This window comes from Anopheles funestus, chromosome 3RL (genome assembly GCF_943734845.2).
Source record: "Anopheles funestus chromosome 3RL, idAnoFuneDA-416_04, whole genome shotgun sequence".
NCBI lineage: Eukaryota > Metazoa > Arthropoda > Insecta > Diptera > Culicidae > Anopheles > Anopheles funestus.
The window spans coordinates 15,183,224-15,205,341 of NC_064599.1; the positions used below are offsets into that span (position 1 = coordinate 15,183,224).

General features: G+C 40.7%; 3 protein-coding genes across 27 annotated transcripts in view; 2 read left to right on the forward strand and 1 right to left on the reverse strand.

Moving 5' to 3' along the window:
- LOC125769264 (protein phosphatase 1 regulatory subunit 12A) overlaps positions 1-10,897 on the forward strand; it is a 66,880-nt gene extending 55,983 nt beyond the window's left edge. For 11 of the 12 annotated variants that reach the window (XM_049437899.1, XM_049437897.1, XM_049437896.1 and 8 more), the window contains 4 exons: positions 3,678-3,811; positions 3,882-3,972; positions 4,041-4,130; positions 5,854-6,599. In XM_049437899.1, coding sequence (XP_049293856.1) covers positions 3,678-3,811; positions 3,882-3,972; positions 4,041-4,130; positions 5,854-5,973 — 435 coding nt within the window. In that variant the 3' untranslated portion in view covers positions 5,974-6,599. Of the gene's footprint in view, positions 1-3,677; positions 3,812-3,881; positions 3,973-4,040; positions 4,131-5,853; positions 6,600-8,469 lie in introns of those variants that run through there. The other variant, XM_049437900.1, reaches the window with a different exon arrangement.
- Positions 10,898-10,953: 56 nt separating this feature from the next.
- On the reverse strand, positions 10,954-12,533 carry LOC125769295 (RNA-binding protein squid-like). The gene has a single exon (XM_049437964.1). It carries the CDS (start codon positions 12,270-12,272, stop codon positions 11,268-11,270), a length of 1,005 nt encoding a protein of 334 aa, XP_049293921.1. The 5' UTR covers positions 12,273-12,533; the 3' UTR covers positions 10,954-11,267.
- A 555-nt stretch (positions 12,534-13,088) lies between these two features.
- Positions 13,089-22,118, forward strand: part of LOC125769259 (trithorax group protein osa) — a 96,073-nt gene continuing 87,043 nt past the window's right edge. For 7 of the 14 annotated variants that reach the window (XM_049437883.1, XM_049437884.1, XM_049437885.1 and 4 more), the window contains exon 1: positions 16,992-18,639. The gene's annotated coding sequence lies outside the window, so the exon portion shown is untranslated. Of the gene's footprint in view, positions 13,693-16,991; positions 18,640-22,118 lie in introns of those variants that run through there. The other 7 variants (XM_049437881.1, XM_049437876.1, XM_049437875.1 and 4 more) reach the window with 7 other exon arrangements.

Genomic DNA, 22,118 nt, shown 5'->3' on the forward strand with positions numbered 1-22,118 from the left:
GCGAGCCGCGAATAAGAGTTGAACGAGCCATTTTTCGAAGCGATACGATGGATGAACTTAGTTACAGATGTTTGATTTTTACACGGATTTTTCGGTTACGATTTTTTTGATTTGTGAAGAAAAGTGGTCAAACCTAGCGGAAGATATATATTTGACCTTTGGACGCAATTTTTTCTTCCCAACTTTTGCAAATTTCCATCCACATTGGAAGCTAGCAGATGTGTGTGTTATGGGAAGGATAAATATTTACATTATCGTCAGCGATGAAAATCGAATTCGAATCACACGCTTTGACCCCGAAGGTGGATGAAAGCATCGAATGGTCGGATGTTGTTTAATTGAACATCTAAGAATGTGGTTTCGTTTTGCTTTGTCTCTGCTATTTTCTTGCCTTCAGTATAAAACCAAGCGATACGCTAATAGTGCGTAATAGGATTTCAAAATTGACCGAAACCAAATTCTGGCAAATTACGGTTTTTCCTCTGACCGTCTGAACAGCGCGACTAGTTGATTTATGTTTGGCGGGTTTTCTTTCTGCTCCAAAAAAAAAACATTAAATTCGTTAGTGTGTGATGTGTCCCCGTGTTTACAAACAAGTGGATTTGATCGGCTTATGTAAAAAAAGCAACGATCTAAAAGGAAACATTGCAAATTTACTAATGAAGAAAGATCTTCCTGCTTTATGCTGGTATCCATAGCGTTTCTCATTTCTTTTTCATTCCTGACCACTAATGTTGATATGAAATGGATGTTTTGGCAACCCACGTGTATAGTTAATTTGTCAACGAAAAGTGATTCCTCCATGTGCTTTGCCACTATTTATACCATCGTTCAAAACTTTGCGCATTGTTGTTAAGGTATTCCATTAATCATTTCACTTAGTCAGTCATTTATTTTAGTGAGGATCACAATTTTGAAAAATGGAACATTAAAATGTTTACTATAATTTGTTAAGGTTTTTTTTGGTGCTTTTCTTCCAATATTGCCGAGATTATCTTCGGCGCAAGTCGATTTGGAAAACGAAGAAATGGTTTCACTTGATAGATCTCTGGAACTTCATGTTCAATTTCCCAATAACTCAAGGGTGTGAATGAAGCAAGGCGTTAAAAACCCACGCCTTAAAATCGGTTTATACGGTAATCATTTGTTTTGTAATGCATCTAGCACCGAAACTCAACACATGCGGCGATGATTCCATGACTAATTTTAGCTATCGTTGCACGAGAAACCTCCTGTCATCTTTTGTCGTCGTCATGTAACACTTGCAGATCATATTCATGACGACATCTGCCCATTCGCGAAAGACTAATCAAATTACCGAAAAATTTGCTGCTAATATTTTGTGTTTCGGTCTGAAACCTCGGCTGCTTTTCGATGTCTTTTGCACATGCAACGTTTAACTAATCTCAAATTTCATCGGATAATCGATGGACATACAGAATTGGTGATCTCAGCTGGTAGGTGATGTCATTTGTACACGGGAAACAATATTTTATAGAGTTTTAAAGGCCTTATTGAGTATTAAAGTGCTAAATTGAAAATCTACTTGAAGCTCCATTAAACTAATTTATAGATCTTATAAAGTAACATTTTTCGACATTAATCTTAATATTAACAAGAAAAGAAAAACTCTCTACGACTGGTCCTATTGCAATAAAATAGCATTTATTTATGTGTAGTTTGTTTGTCAAACAATCCACCAGACACACGGTGCACATTCAACTGCATTTTTAGATGCATTCCTTAAGATTTCCGCTTCCGCATGCTCAGTGAAAGTGAACCATGAAAAAAAGAACAGTTTGTCGGCGTCGTTTCGTAAAAACTTTCCTCTCTAAACAACCCGGTCGGGGTGTGCCAGTAAAATGTTGATTTCACTTTTACACCGTTTACCGATCGTAGGAAATGGAAAACCAAGGGAAAGGGCGGGGGAGAAAATTTGTGAAAGAAACGTCACATGTGCGTGTGGTGGATGTCTAAAAGGAAGTCATTGGAAGAGCCGTTTGAGATCGATCGGGTTTGCGGATGGCCGTTGCGCCTAAATATAGCTCTCGTCCACACAGAAGCTGATGTTGTCCGACAAGGCAGTCGGACGGAACACGGATGCTTTGAACAACGGAGAGCGTGAAAGAATAATCATCCACCAGAAAACACTACTACCACCGTGACGATCTCCACCCACTTTCCAATGCTTTTTTGTTGGAGAAAGGCGCTCTCGGCCCATGCTATAGTAATGACCTCCGTAAGCAATGGGGGGGGGCGAGAGTCTTCGACCGCTATATTTAAAAATTATCCCGTGGGTTGTAGTGTCGACCGATGTGATGTCCGGGAAATTGCGAGAATCTGACCGAGAAGTAGGCGCTAGTGAGAACCGATGATCCGGTACGGTGAAGGTTTACTTTACGAGTTTTGCGTCGTTCCATCGCGCCGACAGTATGTCAACTGACCTGGGTAGATCATTACGATGACGCTTCAAACAACAATAACTCACGTCTTGTATATTTCCCACGTGCCACAGTGCCAGCGTGACGCAAGTTGAATACAGTGTACTATCAACAACCTAGATCAGTCGAATTAGTAATGTGTTTAAATATTTTTTCTTAATTTGATTTTTCCGCATCATCTGTTGTAGTTAGCAGACAGACAGAAGAAAAAAAAATCAAACGAATTTTTATACTTATCGCAACGAGAGAAAAAATCGGTCCCACACAATGTCCTTTCGTTCACGATCACGTACGGTGCAGCCGATAGTGACACGGCGCGCATCATCCTTGACACGCACAATCACACCATCGTCCGTGAACGGTGTCACTGGATCGTCCTCTCTGGCATCAAGCTATGCTGGACGCTCATATACCGGGCCGTCCGGTATTACAGGCAGCTCGTATGGGAGCAGTGGCAGTCCGCTAGCAAGCAGTAGCTACAGCACATCTTCATCTCCGTACGGAACAACCGTGTCAACTAGCAGTCCCTCTAGTCGCTCACTACTCGGTACTACGGGCAGCAGTACAAACGGTGGTGGCACATATTTTGACTACTCGAACCTATCGCGGCGTGACTCGTACGGTGGCAGCAACAGTAGTCTCGCGTACAAATCACCTTATAAGGATAAGGATCGCTATGGAGGAGGCATAGGTACGAACAGCTACACGACGTCGGCTGGATCGACGGGTTCGGCGTACAAAGATCGCTATGTTAGTCCCTACACTAGCTACGACAACGGAATCACAACAGCAAGCTTGAGTTTATCAGGATTAAAGCGCCATCATCATCTCTCCAGCAATGGACTATCCGGATCCAACACGAGCCTAAACAACACTTACACACCCTCGTACGGTAGCAGTCTTCATGCGGGATCACACCATCACAGTGCCGGCGTTGGCCGGAGTCAATCATTGCGCGATCACGAACGCCGTAGCCGAAGCAGAACCCGTGCATCACAGGCTGCTAGTAGTGCGGCCGCCTTATCTAGCTACCCGTCAAACGGTTCACTATCGCGATCGTACAGTACCGCATCAGTGCAGAGTGAAGGATATGAAGTAAGATTTATTGGGCGGGTTTCACATCTTTCCCGAAATGAGTTTGCTCAGTTAAATTAGTCATTAATTTTAACAACTACATTGTTTGTAATGTGAGTCGTTTACTAATTATACTCTTTCACTCGTATTTGCGCACACTAGACTGGCTCGGAACGGGGTCGATCGCGCGTCGGCTCGACCGCCTCCGAGTTGGACACGGGAAACCAGCCGCAAGATTCCACACGGGAAAATGGTGGCGACTGTATCGACTATAAAGCTCTCTATGAACAGGAAAAGTAAGTAGTTATTTCTAAAGCTAAACATGATCGAATGATCCTTATGCTTTTGCTTTCCGATTTCTTCCAGAGCCGATAATGATAAGCTTAAGATGGCACTACGAAAGAAGGATGAGGAGGTGGTAACGCTTAAGGGAGCCCTTGATCGATTTACTACAGCGGTAAGAAACATGCTTGCGTGCATCTATCCTTCTACAGCCCTTTCGCTAATTGTTATGTTTTGTTTTAGACCACCAAAAACAACTCACTGTCGGAGCTCGAGAAGCGCGAACGGCGCGCCATGGAACGGAAGATGTCTGAGATGGAAGAGGAGTTGAAGGTAATGTCATATGTTTTATGCCGAATTTTATGTTTTTCTTTAACTACTCTATTTCCGTTTTTTTCCGTTACGAGACGAACGGTTTCTACGTTTTATATTGCGTTTCTTCATACTATTGCCGAACCCCGAAAGGATTTATTGCAAGGGTGGCAATTACTGCGTTTTCGTTTTTGTTTCTTTTGTTTTCTGTTCCTATTGATTTGTGTGTTTTCCGTTGCTGCATAATCTTTATGTTGGGTTTCCATGTTCCTATAGTTATTTATCTTTTGTCTAGTATAAATTGTAACATCCCAACCCTGTTCGTCTCAACATACTTACAGTTTTCATAGTCTTCTGTTTTTTTCTTAACAAAGCGTCATGATTTTTTTTTTTGTACGATTCTTTTGCGCTTTTGCAAAAGCAAAACACTAACACATGGAGCAATATTTATGCTATTAGTTTTGAAACATATTTTAAAACATGAAATAAATAGTAGTTACCACACTAAGTCATACAATCACTTCAACATAACAACAGCAACAACAGTGAAAACAACAACAACTATTCATCCTTACGTTTAACTAACACATACATGTGTAACTAACACACTTACCTACAGTACTACTGATCAACTGATGGTACACGTCTTCGTACGGTTTAGTCCAGCGGCAAATGGGCAAAGAGCTTAATACTGTGCAAATCTAACAAATGCATTTGTTTCTTTTCGTTTCCTAAACAATTTTCCATTCGCAAGCATTATATATGTGCTGAGAGAGATAATAGCTGTACTGGAAAGATCATTGATCTTGTGTTTGTCAAAATCGCTGTTCCGTTGTTAAACTGTTCTGTAAACTATTTCTCGCATTGGATATATGTGTATTTCTGTGCAACATGCAAATTTTCAAAATTAATGCAAATTGTATACATCATTACATTCAATTGATTGGCGTTTGTCTTTGAATTTGGCTCATAATTTCGTTTCAATTATGTTTGGACAACAGATTGATGTAAAGTAACTTTCCAGTCAGTCTTACAAAAAACCAATGATACATAGCGCTTTGCCTCTTTGGACTTCATTCCCATTACACTGATACTTCTTTACCGAACGCGTTTACCCGTGAATAAGTCCAACAAATTTACACATACGTACAACGCTCCACACTTCATGCGATTTTGATCCTGTTTTCTTCTTATATCGTTTTAACACATTTCTGTACTTAGTTTTGTGCATCGTTATATGCGCCTTTTCTTTACTCCTCCATACATATTTGTCAAGTGTCCGTGTTTTCTGTTTGTCCATGGTTTTCAAGTTATTGTTTTTTAAACTGTTTTCACTTCATAAAAAAATGTAAAAAAATGATGTAAATCATATTTACGGGATATTAATCCCAATTTCAGCGTATTACAATTTAAAACATCCAAAGCTTTAACACAGTTCATAATGTATTAACTACATCGAACCGGACCCGGTTGTTTCATGATCTGTTTTTCTCTATCTTTTTTCTCTTTCTCTCTTTTTTCTCTCTTACTCGTTTCTGCTCGTCGATGAATCATTTTCGTATTTTGTAACCGTTTACCTTCTACCGCACGTGGGACTCGTTAAACAACTTTTTTTTTCTACGCCCAAACTGTTATTACTCTCCGGTTACTACCTTCAATTTATCTATTGTGTTTTTTACCCTGTTAATAATAACGGAAACCACATTGCTGTATTCGTTCTCTACTCTCAAATTCTTTTGGGTAGCTGTTACAAAAGTATAAAACCGAAAACGAGCGGCTCCGGGCCGAAAACCGTGCCCTAACGCGTGTTGTATCGAAGCTGACCACCTCGGCACAGAACCAAGTACACGCCAACAAGCAATAGCGATCGTGTAATAATTCGCAATCGTTTGACTAGCGGGAAACTGTTGTGGCACATTGGCTTTTCTTGTTGATTGACTAGAGCAGGGAACTTTTGTGCCAAAAAAAAAAAAAAACGTACTGTAGGCAAACATTCTCTCGCTGAAGTAGAGCGAGTAGCTATATGGTATCATGCAAAACGAATCATCGACAATGTTGCATCGACGCTACTACCCTTCGTACACCAACTCACACAACCAGAAAAAGAAATAATCAAAATAATCGTAGACTGGTTTTCCAAGCGTTAAACGGTTGCGGCGGTACTGTCCCCAGCAGTCGATCGGGAAAATACATCATTAGGAGAACATTTCACTATAAAGATCCCATAACTTAGAATTAAATTATACACAAATTGTTCATTAACGTGGTGGTATATAGCAAATGAAAAATTTGAACTTTGTTACCATTATAAAATTATCACATAGTTACTCAAACTCCACACACACAAAAAGTTGATTATGTGTTCGAATTAGGCATATAAACGTATTTATGTCACTGTTATCGGAAATGAAACATTTCCGAGTACTATTCTTTCGAATTATGATAATTGAAAATTATAGCAATATATGGAGGAAAATTGGTGAAATGAAATGAGTTTGTTTGCTTTCTGTACGCTCTCGACATCTTAACCGAGCGTCCGTATGAATTTTGTTGCGTTCTGTCTGTCATGTTGCGTGTGTCCTTCGCTGGAATCTCTGCCGTCTTCGTGCTGGTACATGTAGGCCCTGGGAATACACCGTGTTCAAACATCAATGACCGTTTCACCATTATGACTACTTCCACCACAAAGACCACCCGAACAGGAATCCATCATCACTCTACAACCACCACCACCACCACTACCAACAATCACCAACCACCAACAACAAATTTAAGCAACAAATTTTCACCGACCGTTGGGACCTGGGATATCCTTCTCGACCGAAACACATGTTTCGATCACCATGCAAATGTCATTAACAAGCGGCGCACACAACATCCAATCGCATAAAGGGAGCGTCTGTTAACGATCGACTGGGGGATCATAGTTTTCCCTTCTTTTCGTCGCATCAAATCCCACCGTCAACTGAATCCTTCCCGGGTATGACTGTATCCATCCTTGGCGCACACTACTGCCGGCAACATATTTCTACTTCCTGTGCGCGTGTGTGTTTGTGTGTGCCGTGCCTTGTGTAACTTTGTTTTGTTAACGTGTTTTTTTCTTAATTCCGTGTTTCTTTTGCCATTCTACTATCACTTTGCACCGTTTTCCTATTGCTATTCCTCTCGTTGAGTCGTGGTATTTTGTTGCCAAAAAATATAACATTCACACAATTTTTTTCTTGTTTTGGTTCTACACTGATCTCATACGTGTGTGTGTTTTTTAATCGTGCGTCATATTTGTTTTGTTTATTGGTTTACTACCTAAATAACACATTGATTGTTTCCGTTCGAAAGCTAACCGGTTTACAAGAGAGAAAGAGAGAGAGTCGTATGTTGTAAAATGTGTTATTTATTACATGTTTCAAACTATTTATCACATTTTTGTTGTGTGTATTCTTATGCTACCTTGCACTATTATCCTTAATCATGCGGCATTCTGTACGTTTGTTCACTACTACATTCGTGATCTGTATGCTTCATTTATCATCTTTACTGACCTACTGAATGTTGTATCGTCGAATGTGTAGTTACACATTTTTTATCAATCTTCAAAGCACATTATTATCGACACTTAATAATATTGCATTCATCATTTCACCTTTCAAGCATATTCACATTTCCCGGTTTCTTACACTCGTTGTGTACCATCTGTTCTCTTCTTGTAATAGATGCTGTTGTTTTCGTTTGTATTGTTGCTGTTGAATTTACTGCTGTTTTTTCGATGTTTATTACGTTCTATATTGTACATGTTGATGGATTCATTCTTCTTCAGCTTAATTGAAGGCGTTTTTGTTACGATAAAAACAATTTGTTACTATAGTTAAAAGGGCATTGTAATAAAACGCCAACAATGAAGTAGAAGAAGATCTACTAATCGCCATCAGTTTCAATCATTATCGACATTGACACAACACACAACATACACACAATTGTGCATACATTTGCTCTAGCTGGTAGTAGTACAAACTTAACAATGTTTCTATTTAACTGTTATCTTCTGTGCTATTGAACAAATTTGTAAAATGCTACTATTAATTTTGTTCATATTGCATCTCTTTGTATATTTATGCAACTTTTTAACTCTACGCTCAAATACTAATCTTCACCTATCAGCTACTAAACTGTATCTTTGTGCTAGATGTGTTGTTAATAATCAAATGAAAAAATAGCGTGTTGTTTGTTCTCTACTTTTATTTTCTGCTAATTATCGATCATTCTCTACATCACCCTCACTAAAACTGTTATCGATTATATTGATTTAATATGTATTTTTCTTTCTATTTTCATCTCGATCTCTTTCCCGTTGGCACAATGGCAGCTATTGGAAGCACTCAGAACGGAAAACCAACGACTTAAGGATGAAAACGGTGCCCTTATTCGTGTGATCAGCAAGCTGAGTAGATAATGTGTGCCGGCGGAAAGTGCGGATATCTTTCTGATAGTAAACACACACACACACACGAACACTTTCCATCACAACCAGCAAAACAAAAGGTCAACGTATTCTCGTAGAGGACAGAAGACAATATTTGAAGGCTACTGCTGCTTTCCGATCCCCTCGTTGCCTCGTTTCCTTTTTTTTCTCCCACGTCCCCCATAAAACAGTTTCTATCCACCGAATAATATATAAATGTATACAGTGAGCGTCCATTTGCCGTGCCTCAAATTAGATCGTGATCGGGCACGCCATTATTTGCCCAGGGCGAGGACGGAAGCTGTCCGGCGTGCGCGCGCGTGTGTTTGTGTGTGTGTGTGATGGTTGATCGGATGTGAAATGCTGATCTCTGGCCACTTCTTCCTGTACGACTCGCCTATAGAAAAACTAAACGTACACAACATGGGAACACTTTAGGGATTGCATTGTGCGCGCATATTTGCAAGGCTGTTGACTAGTGCTTAGCGAAAAACGTATGAACCGCGCCCCCTCCCCTATTTTGCATTCTGCTTTTAGTAGATAGGAAGGTGTAACCGGAACCCTTCTTTCATTCGGAGCCTCTACTCTGTTATTAGATCCTTCTGCGGTGTAGATAGAAGTTAGTTAGGATGAATGGAAACGATAAACTGTGAAGAAGGTAGAAAGGGGAAAGAGATTTCAAGCTTATTAAGGAGCAATAAGAAAGCCACAGAGAGACTGGTGGAGATATTCAAGGGAAGATATTTGTAGTACGGCCGTGGTGTTTAAACCCGGCTTTAAAAGGGTTTAAGCATTTGCGCGTTACAGCTATAGTATAGAAGATCCCAATCGTTTGTAGATGGAGCACAGTACGCTCGAATTATGTGTGTGGTGTGCGTGTGTGAGTGTAATATAAATTCTTGCGTAGTCAGTCATCCGCATGTCCGATACGCCAAAACCTCAAGCTTCTACTCAGACAATTGTATACGTTTTTCGATTTATAGTTTTCGTTTCGCTTATACTTAACTTCGTTTAAAGACACGTGTCAGTGAAAGAATCCTTATTTGTACGAACTTTAATTTTTTTATAATGTTTTTTTCTCTTCATTTTTGTTGAGTATTATTATTGTCTTATCTATATGCACACACTTTTACCTATCGGATGTCGGAATGGAATGTGTTAATTTAAATTAAATTCACGGATGTAACGGTAATGCACCTGAAACGTGCCAAGCAAAGGATTTAAATGCGCCAATAATAGTGGCAAAACACTTAGAATTATGTATTGTTTCACATTGTCTAGATTACGTCCATTTATGAACTATGTTGCTTGAAGCGCACACACCTAGTTGGGGACCGGAGGCAGACAGATCGTGGAATTGTACAAGAATAGTAGAAGATTCACACGTAAAACAGAAAAATGTAAATGATTGCAAAAGCGTGCAGGAAAGGCAACCACAAACGTGCACTTGTTTGGGTCGCTGTATGTGTACGGGAAAGCTAGTAAAGAATGATTTGAATATATGATATTTTGTTTCGGTTGTAGAAAGTAAGAGCGAAGGCAAGGAATTACAGGGAAAATTAAGGAAGCAGAAATGTGGAAGAGCATTGCAATGAGGACGATATGTAGATGTTTATGCTAAATTAAAGTACTAGAACAAAACGAATGATAGTTAGAATGGAAAGGAATCAGCCATCACTGAGTGGAATCGTTTTTTTTGTTATCGATTTCTGTAATTATCAATCAATCGAATCAAAACAAACACATTGACCCAAGGGTTTTCGTTTTTTTCCAATTTTATTTCTTAATCTTTTACACGGTACCCGTGTTGCACTATGTGTGCCCCCCCGACGGGCCTTGTTTAAGTGCATTCTGCATTCTACAATGTGTTGTGTTTGTTAACTTTTATTTGATCTCGCATTTATTTTTCATTTTCTACCATTTTTATATATGGGCCAATCACACACACACACAGACACGCCTGAAGGGCGAGATATATTTATAGGTAAAACTGTGTACCCTTTCTCCGCTCGACAAGAAGAGATGAAAACCGGCAAATTTAACAAACGATGCACATGCACATATGGACAAAGGCGTGTGCAAAAACCCAGCACACACGCATACATACACACACCATCGCACACGTACACAAGAACACGTTTGATAAATTATGTCTATTCGCATCATTGTCCATTACAATTATTACTATCTTTACTCTGTTCTTTTTAAACTGTAATTATTATTAATATTATGATTATTAAACTATTATGTAGATTTTTTTTTTATTTGATAGGCGACCAATTGCGATAAACTCGGATGATTTAAATAAAGAGGAAAAACTGAATCCAACAGACATGGGAAGAGAAGGCTAGCGATGATTGAAAAGGAAAAGAAAGAAACTCACAATGATCCTTTCCACCATTTGTTTACTGTTTTATTGTCTGTTGAAATGATACAAGAATGCAAACACTATATAAATGTGTGTATGTGTGTAATTAATATGGTAGTGGAATAAAAATCCCTGATCTTCGCCTGTCTTGCTGCCTGTTCCTCGTACTCTAAAATACATAATCTCGTTTTCTACGGACTTCGAGACTCGGGCGGGAAGGTCGATCATAGGAGAAGTTGGTGGGAAAGGAAGGACACGGACTTTACGGTTTATTTAACTAGGAAAAAAAAACTAAAAGTAAAAACCGGATAGGAAGAAAGAGGATTTTTGATTTTTAATATGGTGCATGCCGGGGTGGACGATCGCCACCACCTCCTCCGGCGCCGCGCTGCTTGAAGCCACCACTGCCTCCCTTTCCACCTCGCTGGCCACCCTGGCGGCCACCATTCATATAGCCACCGCCTCCGAAACCGCCACCGCCGTACCCGAAGCCACCGTCAAAACCGCCCCCTCCGTAACCTTGGCCGCCGTATCCGCCACTGTAGCTGTCGTAGCCATAGCCACCGGGACCTCCCCAGCCACCACCGAAACCACCCTTGGGTCCGCCTCTGCCGCGCATACCACCCCGTCCGGGCATTCCACCGCGCATGTTACCGCGGCCTCCTCCCATGCCCCCCATACCACCGCCCATTCCACCCATCTGGCCGTCCGGTTTGGGGGTGGCTTTCTTTACGTCCACCTCCTTTCCAGCGATGGTCTGCTTGGGCGTCTTCAGGAGCTCATTCACCACCTGCACCGACTCGTACGTGATGAAGCAGAAGCCCTTCCGCTGATTCTTTTGCTTATCGAACGGTAACTCCACCTCCACGATGGTACCGAACTGGCCGAAAAATGTTTTTATCTCATCATCGCTGATGTCTGAGGTGAGTCCACCGACAAAGATCTTGCCGGGCCGTGCCTTGGCCCGCTTCGGATCGACCTTCTTGTTGTTGAGCACATGCTCTCCAGCCGCCACAACCTTGTCGATGGAATCGGACGCTTTGTACACGATGAAGGCAAAACCACGCGAACGGCCCGTGTTCGGGTCCGTCTTCACGTTGATGCTTTCTATCTCACCGTATTGGCCGAAATGTTCCCGCAGATCTTTTTCGGTGGTTTCCCAGCTCAGCCCGCCAACGAACAGCTTCCTCTCGTCGTCGCGAGCATTCTGATTATCGCTGCCACCGGCACCACCGCCGTTATTGCCACCCATGTTGTCCTCGCTGTCCATCTGATTTTGTCCGTTTTCCGGCACGTCTTGGCTGCTGCCGTTCATTTCCGCGTCCTGTACATCGGCCATATTTGTTTTCGCTTGCTGCACTGTCTCCGTTGTCGCGCCGTGCGTGGTTTCGTTACGGGCTTTTTCGCAGTGAAAAAGGCCGCGCTGCTACTGCTTTGCTACTTAACGGCACGTAAAAGGCGCAATTACTTTCGTTTCCCTCGCGTGGGATTTGTTTGCAGTTGTAGTTTTTGCTATTTTTACGTTTTATTGTTGGCTTCACACTACACGGCTTGGCTTCTTCCTCGGATTTCGCTTCTGGAACAACGAAGGTAAATGTCAAATGGAACAACGATTTAACGAAAATGTCATCATCGGCTCGGATTTGACGAAGCTACCGGTGGACGAGCAATTTCGAAGGAAGTTGAAAATTCCAAATATTTCCATGCATGTTGAAAATATTGTAAATAATTCATGAAGTCCCAAATGCTGTTGTTTAGTATACGTTTTGTTTTTTTTTCGTGGAAGAATATAATGCCAATGCAAATTGTTAGAACGTGGATCTTCCTTGTCGTAGCTAAAATTGAAAACAAATTTATTTTCATATAAAGAAAATACGTGTAATACGCGGTGCGTGTAGTATAAACGTTTGTTGGGCATTCTAAACAGAGCAAATTAACAATTATGCAGAATAATAAGGAATTTATATTTATTATTGGGGATAAATCCCACGGTAAACACATTCAACCCGGTTTTGTAAACAATCGTGTACAATCGACGTGTTGCAGCTGTGTGCGTTTCATCGGGAGCGGCGTCTCTCCGGTATGCCAAGATTGCACGCACACAAAATGTCTCGCGATAGGCGACACCAACACTACCGCAGCACAATTTTTCGCTCAGCATGCGTTGCCGCAGAAGAGAGTCCGTCGTCTCGTCGAACACACAGGCACGAGCCGTTGCGTTTTTCAAAATGGCTAACTTTTGCGGACCCGCCGTCGTTTCGTTGCGCGAAGAAGTGTCGTCGTAGTGGCTGAGTAGTAGTTGCTGAAGGTATTATTTTGTGTTCAGTTTGCTGGGGAAATGTTAACGGTCACGGTGGTGTAGAAGTTACTGCTCGGGAAATGCGCTGCATAACGTTTTCAAGCGTATGAATTACGTGCGAGGAAAGAAAAAAACACGGCCAAGTTTTCGGTGTGGCCTAGCATATTTTCTTTGTGTTTGGTGTAATTGATCCAAGGGTCAAGCGGGAACCGTTGCCCTCTGGTGGTGTGTGTACATGTGACACGGTGTGTGAAAATGTGAATAAAGCTCGCTGATCGAACGTTGTTCGACTGGAATGGAACGCGTCAAGTGGTGCTAAACGCTGGTAACATCGCACCGAATCGTGTGCCCGTGCGTGCGTGTGTGTGCGAGTGTGTGTGATTAAAGAAAAAGAAGTATAAGAATAAGCAGAGGGAGTGCGAAGAGCTTCTTAATAATCTTCTCCCGCAATCGGAACAAAGTAATGATCACCGGAAGTGGTGGGGTGTGTAAGGGGGGGGTATAGCGAAGGAGGGGGGAGGAGATGGTTGTGTTTCGTGAATGTGCAGTTTTGTTTTACTACTGTTCCGCTCGCATCAATTGCCACTACTGTTGCAAATCGTGATTTTAATCGCTAAATACATTCAGCAATTAGTGGAGGCGCAAGCATCATTAGGTTTGCAGTGTGTATATTTATTCGGTGGTGAAAATAAAAATGGAAGACATGTTTCATTTCGTGACAGCAAGAAGACACGACGAAATGCAGTTGGTTGGGTGATTTCTTTTCTCCAGTATCAATTGTAAATTGGTTGTAAAATGTGGAAGAAGAGTAATGGAAAACGGGAAAGAAAAACATAACTAAAAGGGAAGGAAACAACGCCATGGCTACCCTTTGCCGCTGGCTTCTTCTAGTTGCTCTTTTTTTTACCTACGCACCTCACAACCACCACCACTACATCTACACTGTCTCGTGCGGTTACCATCACCATCACCACCACCAACAACAGCGGTGCGTACAATGAGGGTAACGTCAAAGGCAGTCTGCTATGTTTTAACGTCAAACCCTACCCATCTCGTCATTTTCACGATTTTTTTGTCCAATTCTTATGAAGTGTAAATGGTGAAACATAAAAACCATATTATTAAAGATGGCCATTAAACGTGTGCAATTCCTTTCTCTGTGATTACTTTCACAATATTTGCTATTGTTTGTCTCTGGTGTGTTCGTAGTTTTTTTTTTGATGTGACAAATGCTGTGCTTTGCTTATTTTTGTTCCTAATCTAAAGTAAGCTGCTAATAATCGGATATCTTCTTAGGTGCGGCTTTGTGTGTGTGCGTGTACCAAGTGTGCATCGTTGTGCGTCGAATGGTAGAACAATCGGTAGGCATTACTTACCTTTTCGTGTGATTGATGATGCTGCTAATGCTTTCACAATTATTCGGGAAGTACCGCATTGATGTGGGAATGAATTGAAAAGGAAAACAAATTTCCCGGATGTGCTTCTTTCTGGGAAAATGGATGGATTGATTGCTTCCGCAAACATCAAACGGGCTGAAGATATTTTGTTTATTTTAGCAGACGAATCGGCCAGAAAAGAAAACTTTGTCATTCGTCGTTTATTAACTGCGTCCAGTATAAAGTGTGTTGGGTTGAAGATTAGATAAAAGGGTTTTTTTTTTCAATGTTTTTTTCTGTGTACACAACGTTTGATGTGCGTTGTAGCTATTCTAGACAAATTGTAAATAGAAAGATGAAGATGAAGAATCTTTGGAATATTCAATTTGATATTTTCGTGTTACGATTTTACTGAATATTTAAACATCTTTTACTTAAAGTTTCGATCACTTTTCTGCTGAAAATCGCACGTGCATATTTAATTACAACATGTGTGTGTGTAAATTACACTTAAAGAAAAGCAAACAATGCAAGGGCTTTTCAGTGTAAAATTGTGTATAAATTTTAATATTTAATTATAGCTACACTTTATTCCACACTGTGCGTATGATTCCGGTTATTAAATATCAAATGAATATTTTATTTAACACACACACCACCTTTTCTTGTGGCTGTGTTTGGATTATTTAAAAAAATGGCATAATTCATTGTTGATTGCCGACATTTCTGCGAAGGATTTGCCCCTGCAGGCGCGCACCGGATGATCCTTGCAAATGCATGCAAACACGCACAAACACAAACACATGCAAAGCGCGAAAACACAAACGTTTGTAACTACACCAACACCACACACACACACACAAACACATCTCACGCTACACCATCTCAACGCCTGCTTTTGCGTCCTTGCGCGCGCTCTCTATGTGGAAAAGTCATGGAAAACCAAGAGAGTGCACACACACACACACACATCCGCACAAACAAATGCACATGGCGACTGATACGTAGACTATTTTCTATCCTACACGCACACACTAACACACAATGTCATGTACCAAGAAGGAGTAGCAGTCGTCGTCACGCGCACTTTCCATCCTTCGTGAAAGTGTGTTTGGAATGGTGGAAGAGAGTGGTGGAAACGAAGGGGGAGCGCGGTATGTGGTGCGCGATGTCCGAACGATGGAGTGAAATCGGGATTCAGTGTTTGGGGTTTGAGGGGGAAAAGGGTGACGGATGGTAACGGTACGAGATCATTAAATTAGCATAAACAATCATGTTCGCAGTTTGTCTCGTAAATTAATTTCAATTGATTGCGCACACACTCCATTTTTCATAACTTCACTCGCTTACCGCTCGCTAGTCGGGGTTTGTGTGCGTGTGTGTGTGTGTGTGTGTGTATGTTGGTGGTTGAAAAGTGCCATTGACGTTGCAACGCGCGCGCATTGCGGAAGGTACGAGATCCGGGGCGGTTGATGTCGTTCAGCCGTTCCTAACCGCTTAAGCCCGGAAGCTGTAGATTATTGGAAAACATTGCGGGAATGTTTAAAAAGCCATACGGCCTTTTTCCCGTCACTCCTGGCTCTCCCTCCATTCACACAGTCAGTTTTTCCTCTGTCTTTTGGTTCGTTCGTTCGTTCTTTTCACTTCATCTGGTGTAGCTTTGATTAATCCGATCGCTGGTGAACATCATTTATGTTTCCACTACACAACAAACGTGCGCTTTTTTTCATTCACATTCGTGCGTCCCTTTATGCTCACTGTCTCACTTTTTTTTTGCTATTTTGTGTGAGCCGGCCATCTTTCTCACTGGCGAGCGTGCGCTAGTGCAAAAGGTACGGAAATCTTCTCACCGCACAAGAAAGCCGTCGGCAAAATGGGCTGAATGCGGTTTTTTGAGTATGATGAATGTGAAATATATTATCTTTTCTTAGTGTTTCTTCAAGCTGAGTAGGCGACATTAATTCACGTGGAGATGCGTCTCTGATGCACTTGTAGCAAGAGAGAGAGATAAGACAAATAATTAACTTCTTCTTTACCTCAGAAGCAACAAGCATCTTTAGTGTCCAGTTATTATTGTTAAGAATAAAAACGAAGCAAAGATTTACGAGAGAGTTTGGAATAATTTTGGCGAAAATTAAATGCCAGTCGTACACTTCGAAACACAAAACGAATTTGAAATTGCACACCAACCCAACATTAAAGCAGTGCATTTGAAAGGCTCAAGGATACGCAAAAATATAGCCGACAGCGATGGTGAGAAAGGTTATAAAAATTAGCCACTTTTGCAATCGTAAATATTCTTCCTACCTCAGCAAAAAGCGCTTTTAACATTGGTCCTAATCCAAGGGACGATTGTAAAAAAATCGATCATCTTTCATTGCCCCGTTCTTCTCTCTTCCATGCTTTTAATTCCAATTTCGGCATAATCTTTGGCAACATTCCAAACGTTGCGTGTGTGTGTGTGTTTGTGCTAGTAGAACGAAACACTTTGTTATTATTGCAAATCTCCTGTACGAAGGAGTTCTGGGATGAAACGTTCCGATGCTGCTTGTCAAATCTAGTAAACCCGTCGGCACGACAACAAAGCACAATCAAACAGTGCAGCTCGAAAGACGAAACAAACCACAGTGCGAAGCTAGAAAGGAACGAAAGTGTACCAATCGCAAGGGTCAAACAAGAAAAGCTGCTTGCAAATGTAACCAATCTTTTCCAAATTGCATTACAACACAAATCCCTGCAAGCCCTTTTCTTCTTCATTTATTTGTATCTCACTTACGCGGGTCATGCAGCAAAAAAAAAAACAAGTTAAGGTGCAGTGTGATTTGAAACGCGGCCTTTCTTAAATATCTGATTATGTGTGTATGTGTGCGAAAATGTGTATGTAGGTGGATTGTTTGTGAGTGACACCAAAGGCCAGCAAGTAGAAAGCAACAACCGCTTGATGACCCCGTTCCAACGATTCGATGGGCAAAACAAAAAAAGTGCGTTTTCTGTTGCGATCCTATGCAGCAAAAGAAAGCAGTGAAGTAGCCATTATAAACGCCTTCCCTTGAGGTGCATAAAATGTGATTTGTCAGGATTGTATGTGCGAAAAGAGCCGGTGTAGCCAGTTTTAATCCTGCAAATCTCGGCAATTACACGGAAAATGTCATACTTTGAGTGTGTGTAATTTCTCCATCGTACGTACGTTAATTGAGATGGTAATCATTTTAGTGTATGTACAGGCGTTATGTGTTGCTGCAGCGTACCCGATCAATTGTGTGTTGACAGGAGTTTGACAGAACGGTGTGACGGAGCATAAAACAACAAGAGTAATATTTATCATCTGATTACACCGTGCACTAATCGGAAATAGTTCTAATAGTGATTATTATCCTGTGTGTGTCAATGTTTCTACTACTATCCCGTGTATTGTCTGCATGCATTTGTGTATGTGCGCGTGCGTGTGTGACGGAAGAGTGATTATGGTTATGATTTAATTACAGGTTTCAGCGAAATAATCCACCCATCCTTTCTATTATCGCCCGACAGCAAATCAAACGCATCGGTGTGTGGATTTGAGTGTGTATCCTTTAATATAGTGTAGTGCTGGTGTTGCAGGAGCAGGATTATCCCTTTCCGGACGGATGTGAAAGTGCCCGTCGGCTTTCGAGTGTTGTTTGAATAAGAAAAGCTCAATAAAAGGATACACAACTACACCCAAAAGAAAGTGCAAAAGTGAATAGTGAACGTTAATACAGTGCGCGTGTGTGTGTTTGTTCTGCGTTCTAAGTGAGTTTAAGTAGTGTTACAAAGTGTTGAGATAATTGATTGTCAAAAGAAAACCAAAATATATATAAAGAAAAACCTTCGTGGAGTGTTGCCAAAAGTGTTTCCATTTCCTAGACACAGTTTTACAGGACATCGTGAAAGCAAAGAGAGGAGAAAACAATCGATAAATAAACATTTCATTAAATGTACAGCACGAATCGAATTGGATTTTTGAACATTTGCTGCGTACATTAAGAGATTGATTTTCTTCATTTACAACGGTAAGTACCTAACTTTAATTTTTCATAGCTGAATTATCAGTTCTGGGTATTATCAGAAGATTTCAACCCAAACCGATGTATGTTGTTATGTTTGATTGAAGTGTAAGTGTAAGCGCTAAGTGTATTTGTCGTCCAAGAAAACCCAACGCTTTCTTCTCACAAAAGCTCACAACATAGTCCTCCAAAACTGTATTACATTTTTCAGTTCTTTTGCATCCTTTGCATGAAGGGAATCGTTTGATCTAAAAAAGCAACAACGAAAGGGGAGAAAAATGAGCAAAAGCGAGCAAATGCTGGTAACCACCATGCCCGAAGCAAAGAGCATGGAAGCGAAAGTGAGCGTGTCATTAGTATCAATCAATCAATTGATGACTACTGGGTCCGGAATTCGAAACGGCTAAATCTCTACCGTGGTCGTCGTCACCGGACCGGATTGATTACCAATATTATGCTTGTCGAAACATGTTCGTAACCGTGGCGTGTATATACACAATAGAGACCATGCTTTTTATGCTCGACAGTCATGCACACTGTTTTGGTGTGTCTGTGTGTGTGTGTGTGTGTTTGTGTGTGGGAATGGGGAAATTAGGTTCGATTTCGTTTCCAAGGGTGGATCAATTTCCTTCTTCTGTTTCTGTTTTTTTTTCTTCACTCCAGTGCTTACTTTGATTCAATCTCGTTTAACCCTCTCTCGAGTGATCCGCGAGAGTATATTGGTTTTGATTTAAAACGAAAATCACGGTATCCTATGACGGTTGCCAATAGTATTTACTATTATTAGTGTGTATCGTTCGTTATGTTTTGTTAGGGTCAACCCCCCGGCCCTATCCAACACAATGCGGAGAAGGGCAGAGAAGGGTGAGGGGGATGTACCGCAGAGTATGGCGGTGCTTTTATGTTGATAATAATCATTATTATTTCACAACGATCGGTATCCACCTTCAATCCACCCTTGCGCTTCTTCCTTCACGTTTGGTATATTACATTTCTCAGGTTTCTTCTTCCGGTGGAAGTAAAATGAGAAACATTAGTCCGAGGGGGAATGGATGGGTGAAACTGGTTGGCGGTTGAGCCAATAATAAGTGGTCATTAATATTTGAATGACCACAGGTCAACACCGTGTCGACCATCAGCCATAACGTACGCTTCTCTACTTTACTGCTACGGAAAGAATCAATCGATGGAGAGAAAGAGAGAGAGAGATAGAGAGAGACAAAGTTGGAATATAGCATGAATCTCGTACCATTTGCTCTACATTCATGCATGTATATAATTTATGTTAAAATATACAGAAAAGCTTCACGACAAGCCCCCGCACCCTTTATTATGAATACAGTGTAACGTGTGATCCACCCTCCGTAACGCTGCGCAGTGTAACGTAAGTTAGCGCGCCGTTATCGAACACTTAGACGCGTGTACATGTGGCCATTTAATCGTAAACCGTATCTCATCGTAAACACAAACATTTTAATTGTTTCCCTTCAACCCTGTTCTTGTGTTTGTGTGTGTGTGTGTGTGTCTGTCTTTACAAGCTTTATCACTGTATTTTGTTGTTGCTCTGTAAGTAAATGAATTAATTGATTGCCCACGACAACGATTAATAATTGATAGCATTAGTGTCAATCCAGTTAGTAAGTTCAACGCGTTGTTTGGTGCAATTTACGGTTCATCAAAAAAGCTTCGACAATAATAACAGCAAACGCAGAAAAAGAAAGGCCTTTAATCTCTCTTTTCTCTTTCTAACGTAAACAGCGCGTGTGTGTGTGTGTGTGGTCAACTAACGAAGGGCAGGGGGAAGGGGGTTAGTGTTTTATGTAATGGATGTATTATAAATAGTTAATTGCTGCGCCAATAAGTTGCCAAACGATGGATGTGATATGGTGTGTAGCCTCGTGGGAATGATTTATGGAAAGGTCTATGAGTACTAGTGGTAATTTATTCATGTAAGTGGCTTGATGATGATGATGAAGATGATGATCAGCTTACACTCGAGAGTAAAGACAATGGCGCCTCAAGTCTTTAGAAGTTCAATACATCCATTATCCATGTATCGATTTTGGTAGGTTTCAGAATATTGTTAATTGTTTTTTTTTATTTATTTCCTAACTTTTCTTTATTTTTTTTTGACATATTATATACTCAGAAAATCATACACACATGCATAAAAATTCTATACAAGTACACTACTTCAAGGTTTCTAGTGCAAGAAAGCAAAAAAAAGGGATTTCAATCGGCATTCGGCCAAATGGAGAATCGATCACCCACTTGACTATGTGGCAAATATGTATGCCTCTCTTCTCCAATATCCAGTGGCCATAGTCAATTATCTTAATGAAACTAATTGGCCTGACCCGAATTGGAAACTTATCGTCGTCGTGGTGGGGCTGGGAAAAGACTTGAACCTTTTTCCAAGGACCGTAATAGGTCGCTTAGCTTTAGCAAAGCATGTTGCTGTTCCTTGTGTTGGTTAGGGGTTCTAGTTCGCAAACAAATATTGTATTATGTGCTACAGCCATTGATCGATGCTGATGATGGCAAATTAAAAATAAGAGCTAATTTGGTAGCATTTTATTTATCGTTTTGTTTCGATATCGATATGTCGATTTTCAGAATTGAAAGGAATATTTTTTAACACTAGAACTATCAAGCGTTTTAAGCGTTTTTCGTTCGTGGTTAATTTTTAAACAATTTCGAAGCGTTGTTGTATATTTTATTGTTTATTGGAGATCGTATTATAGAATAAAAGAGAAGAGAGTAAAGAAAATGAAGCGTTTCAGTCAAAATGACTGATCCGGAAGTTCTAGTGGCAATATCCTGGTCACGGCACCAAAATATGTTCCCAATCAAAAATGTTCTCTACTCTGCTTTTAAACCCTTAACATTAATTCCAACGTTATTCACAGTGTATAAATGTCCGGACCGTTTAAAGAACAACTTACTTTTATTCCTGGAAGGTCTTTCAATATTCATTACTGGTCGGGTAGTTCTAGTGTTAATGCACACACCGATTGTCGATGTTTACCGATTTTCTACACGATTGTCAATGTTATGTTCAAGCTGTCAAATTAAGGGTTAACGGAGATGAAAATTGTCTTCTGTCAGTCGGAAAGATAACTTTACGACGTAAATCCGTATTATGAAGCCTTATTTGCATGTCTATTGCTCTTTAGCATATCGAGTGCCAGCAAATAAATTATGAATGATGTGCGAGATAGGTTTAGCTACCTTCAAATTGGTAATGCCCTCTTAGAATCGTGCCAAATATGAGATGAGATTTCAGCAAATTTCCAAGGACAAAGCTCGTGTTTTATGCTGTTCGATTAAACTATTACGTATCGAATCATACAAAATACCCTTTGAAAAGCATCTTTCTGTGGAAATCACTGCTTTGTGCTTTCGTCTATCATTTCAGCCATTTTGCTTCCCATTACACGTCGTTTTGTGGGTGCTTTTATTCGAATCACACCCATACCCGCATA

Bases quoted from the DNA above. Each gene is read 5' to 3' on its own strand.
- LOC125769295 (XM_049437964.1), bottom strand. From the start codon at position 12,272: ATGGCCGATGTACAGGACGCGGAAATGAACGGCAGCAGCCAAGACGTG.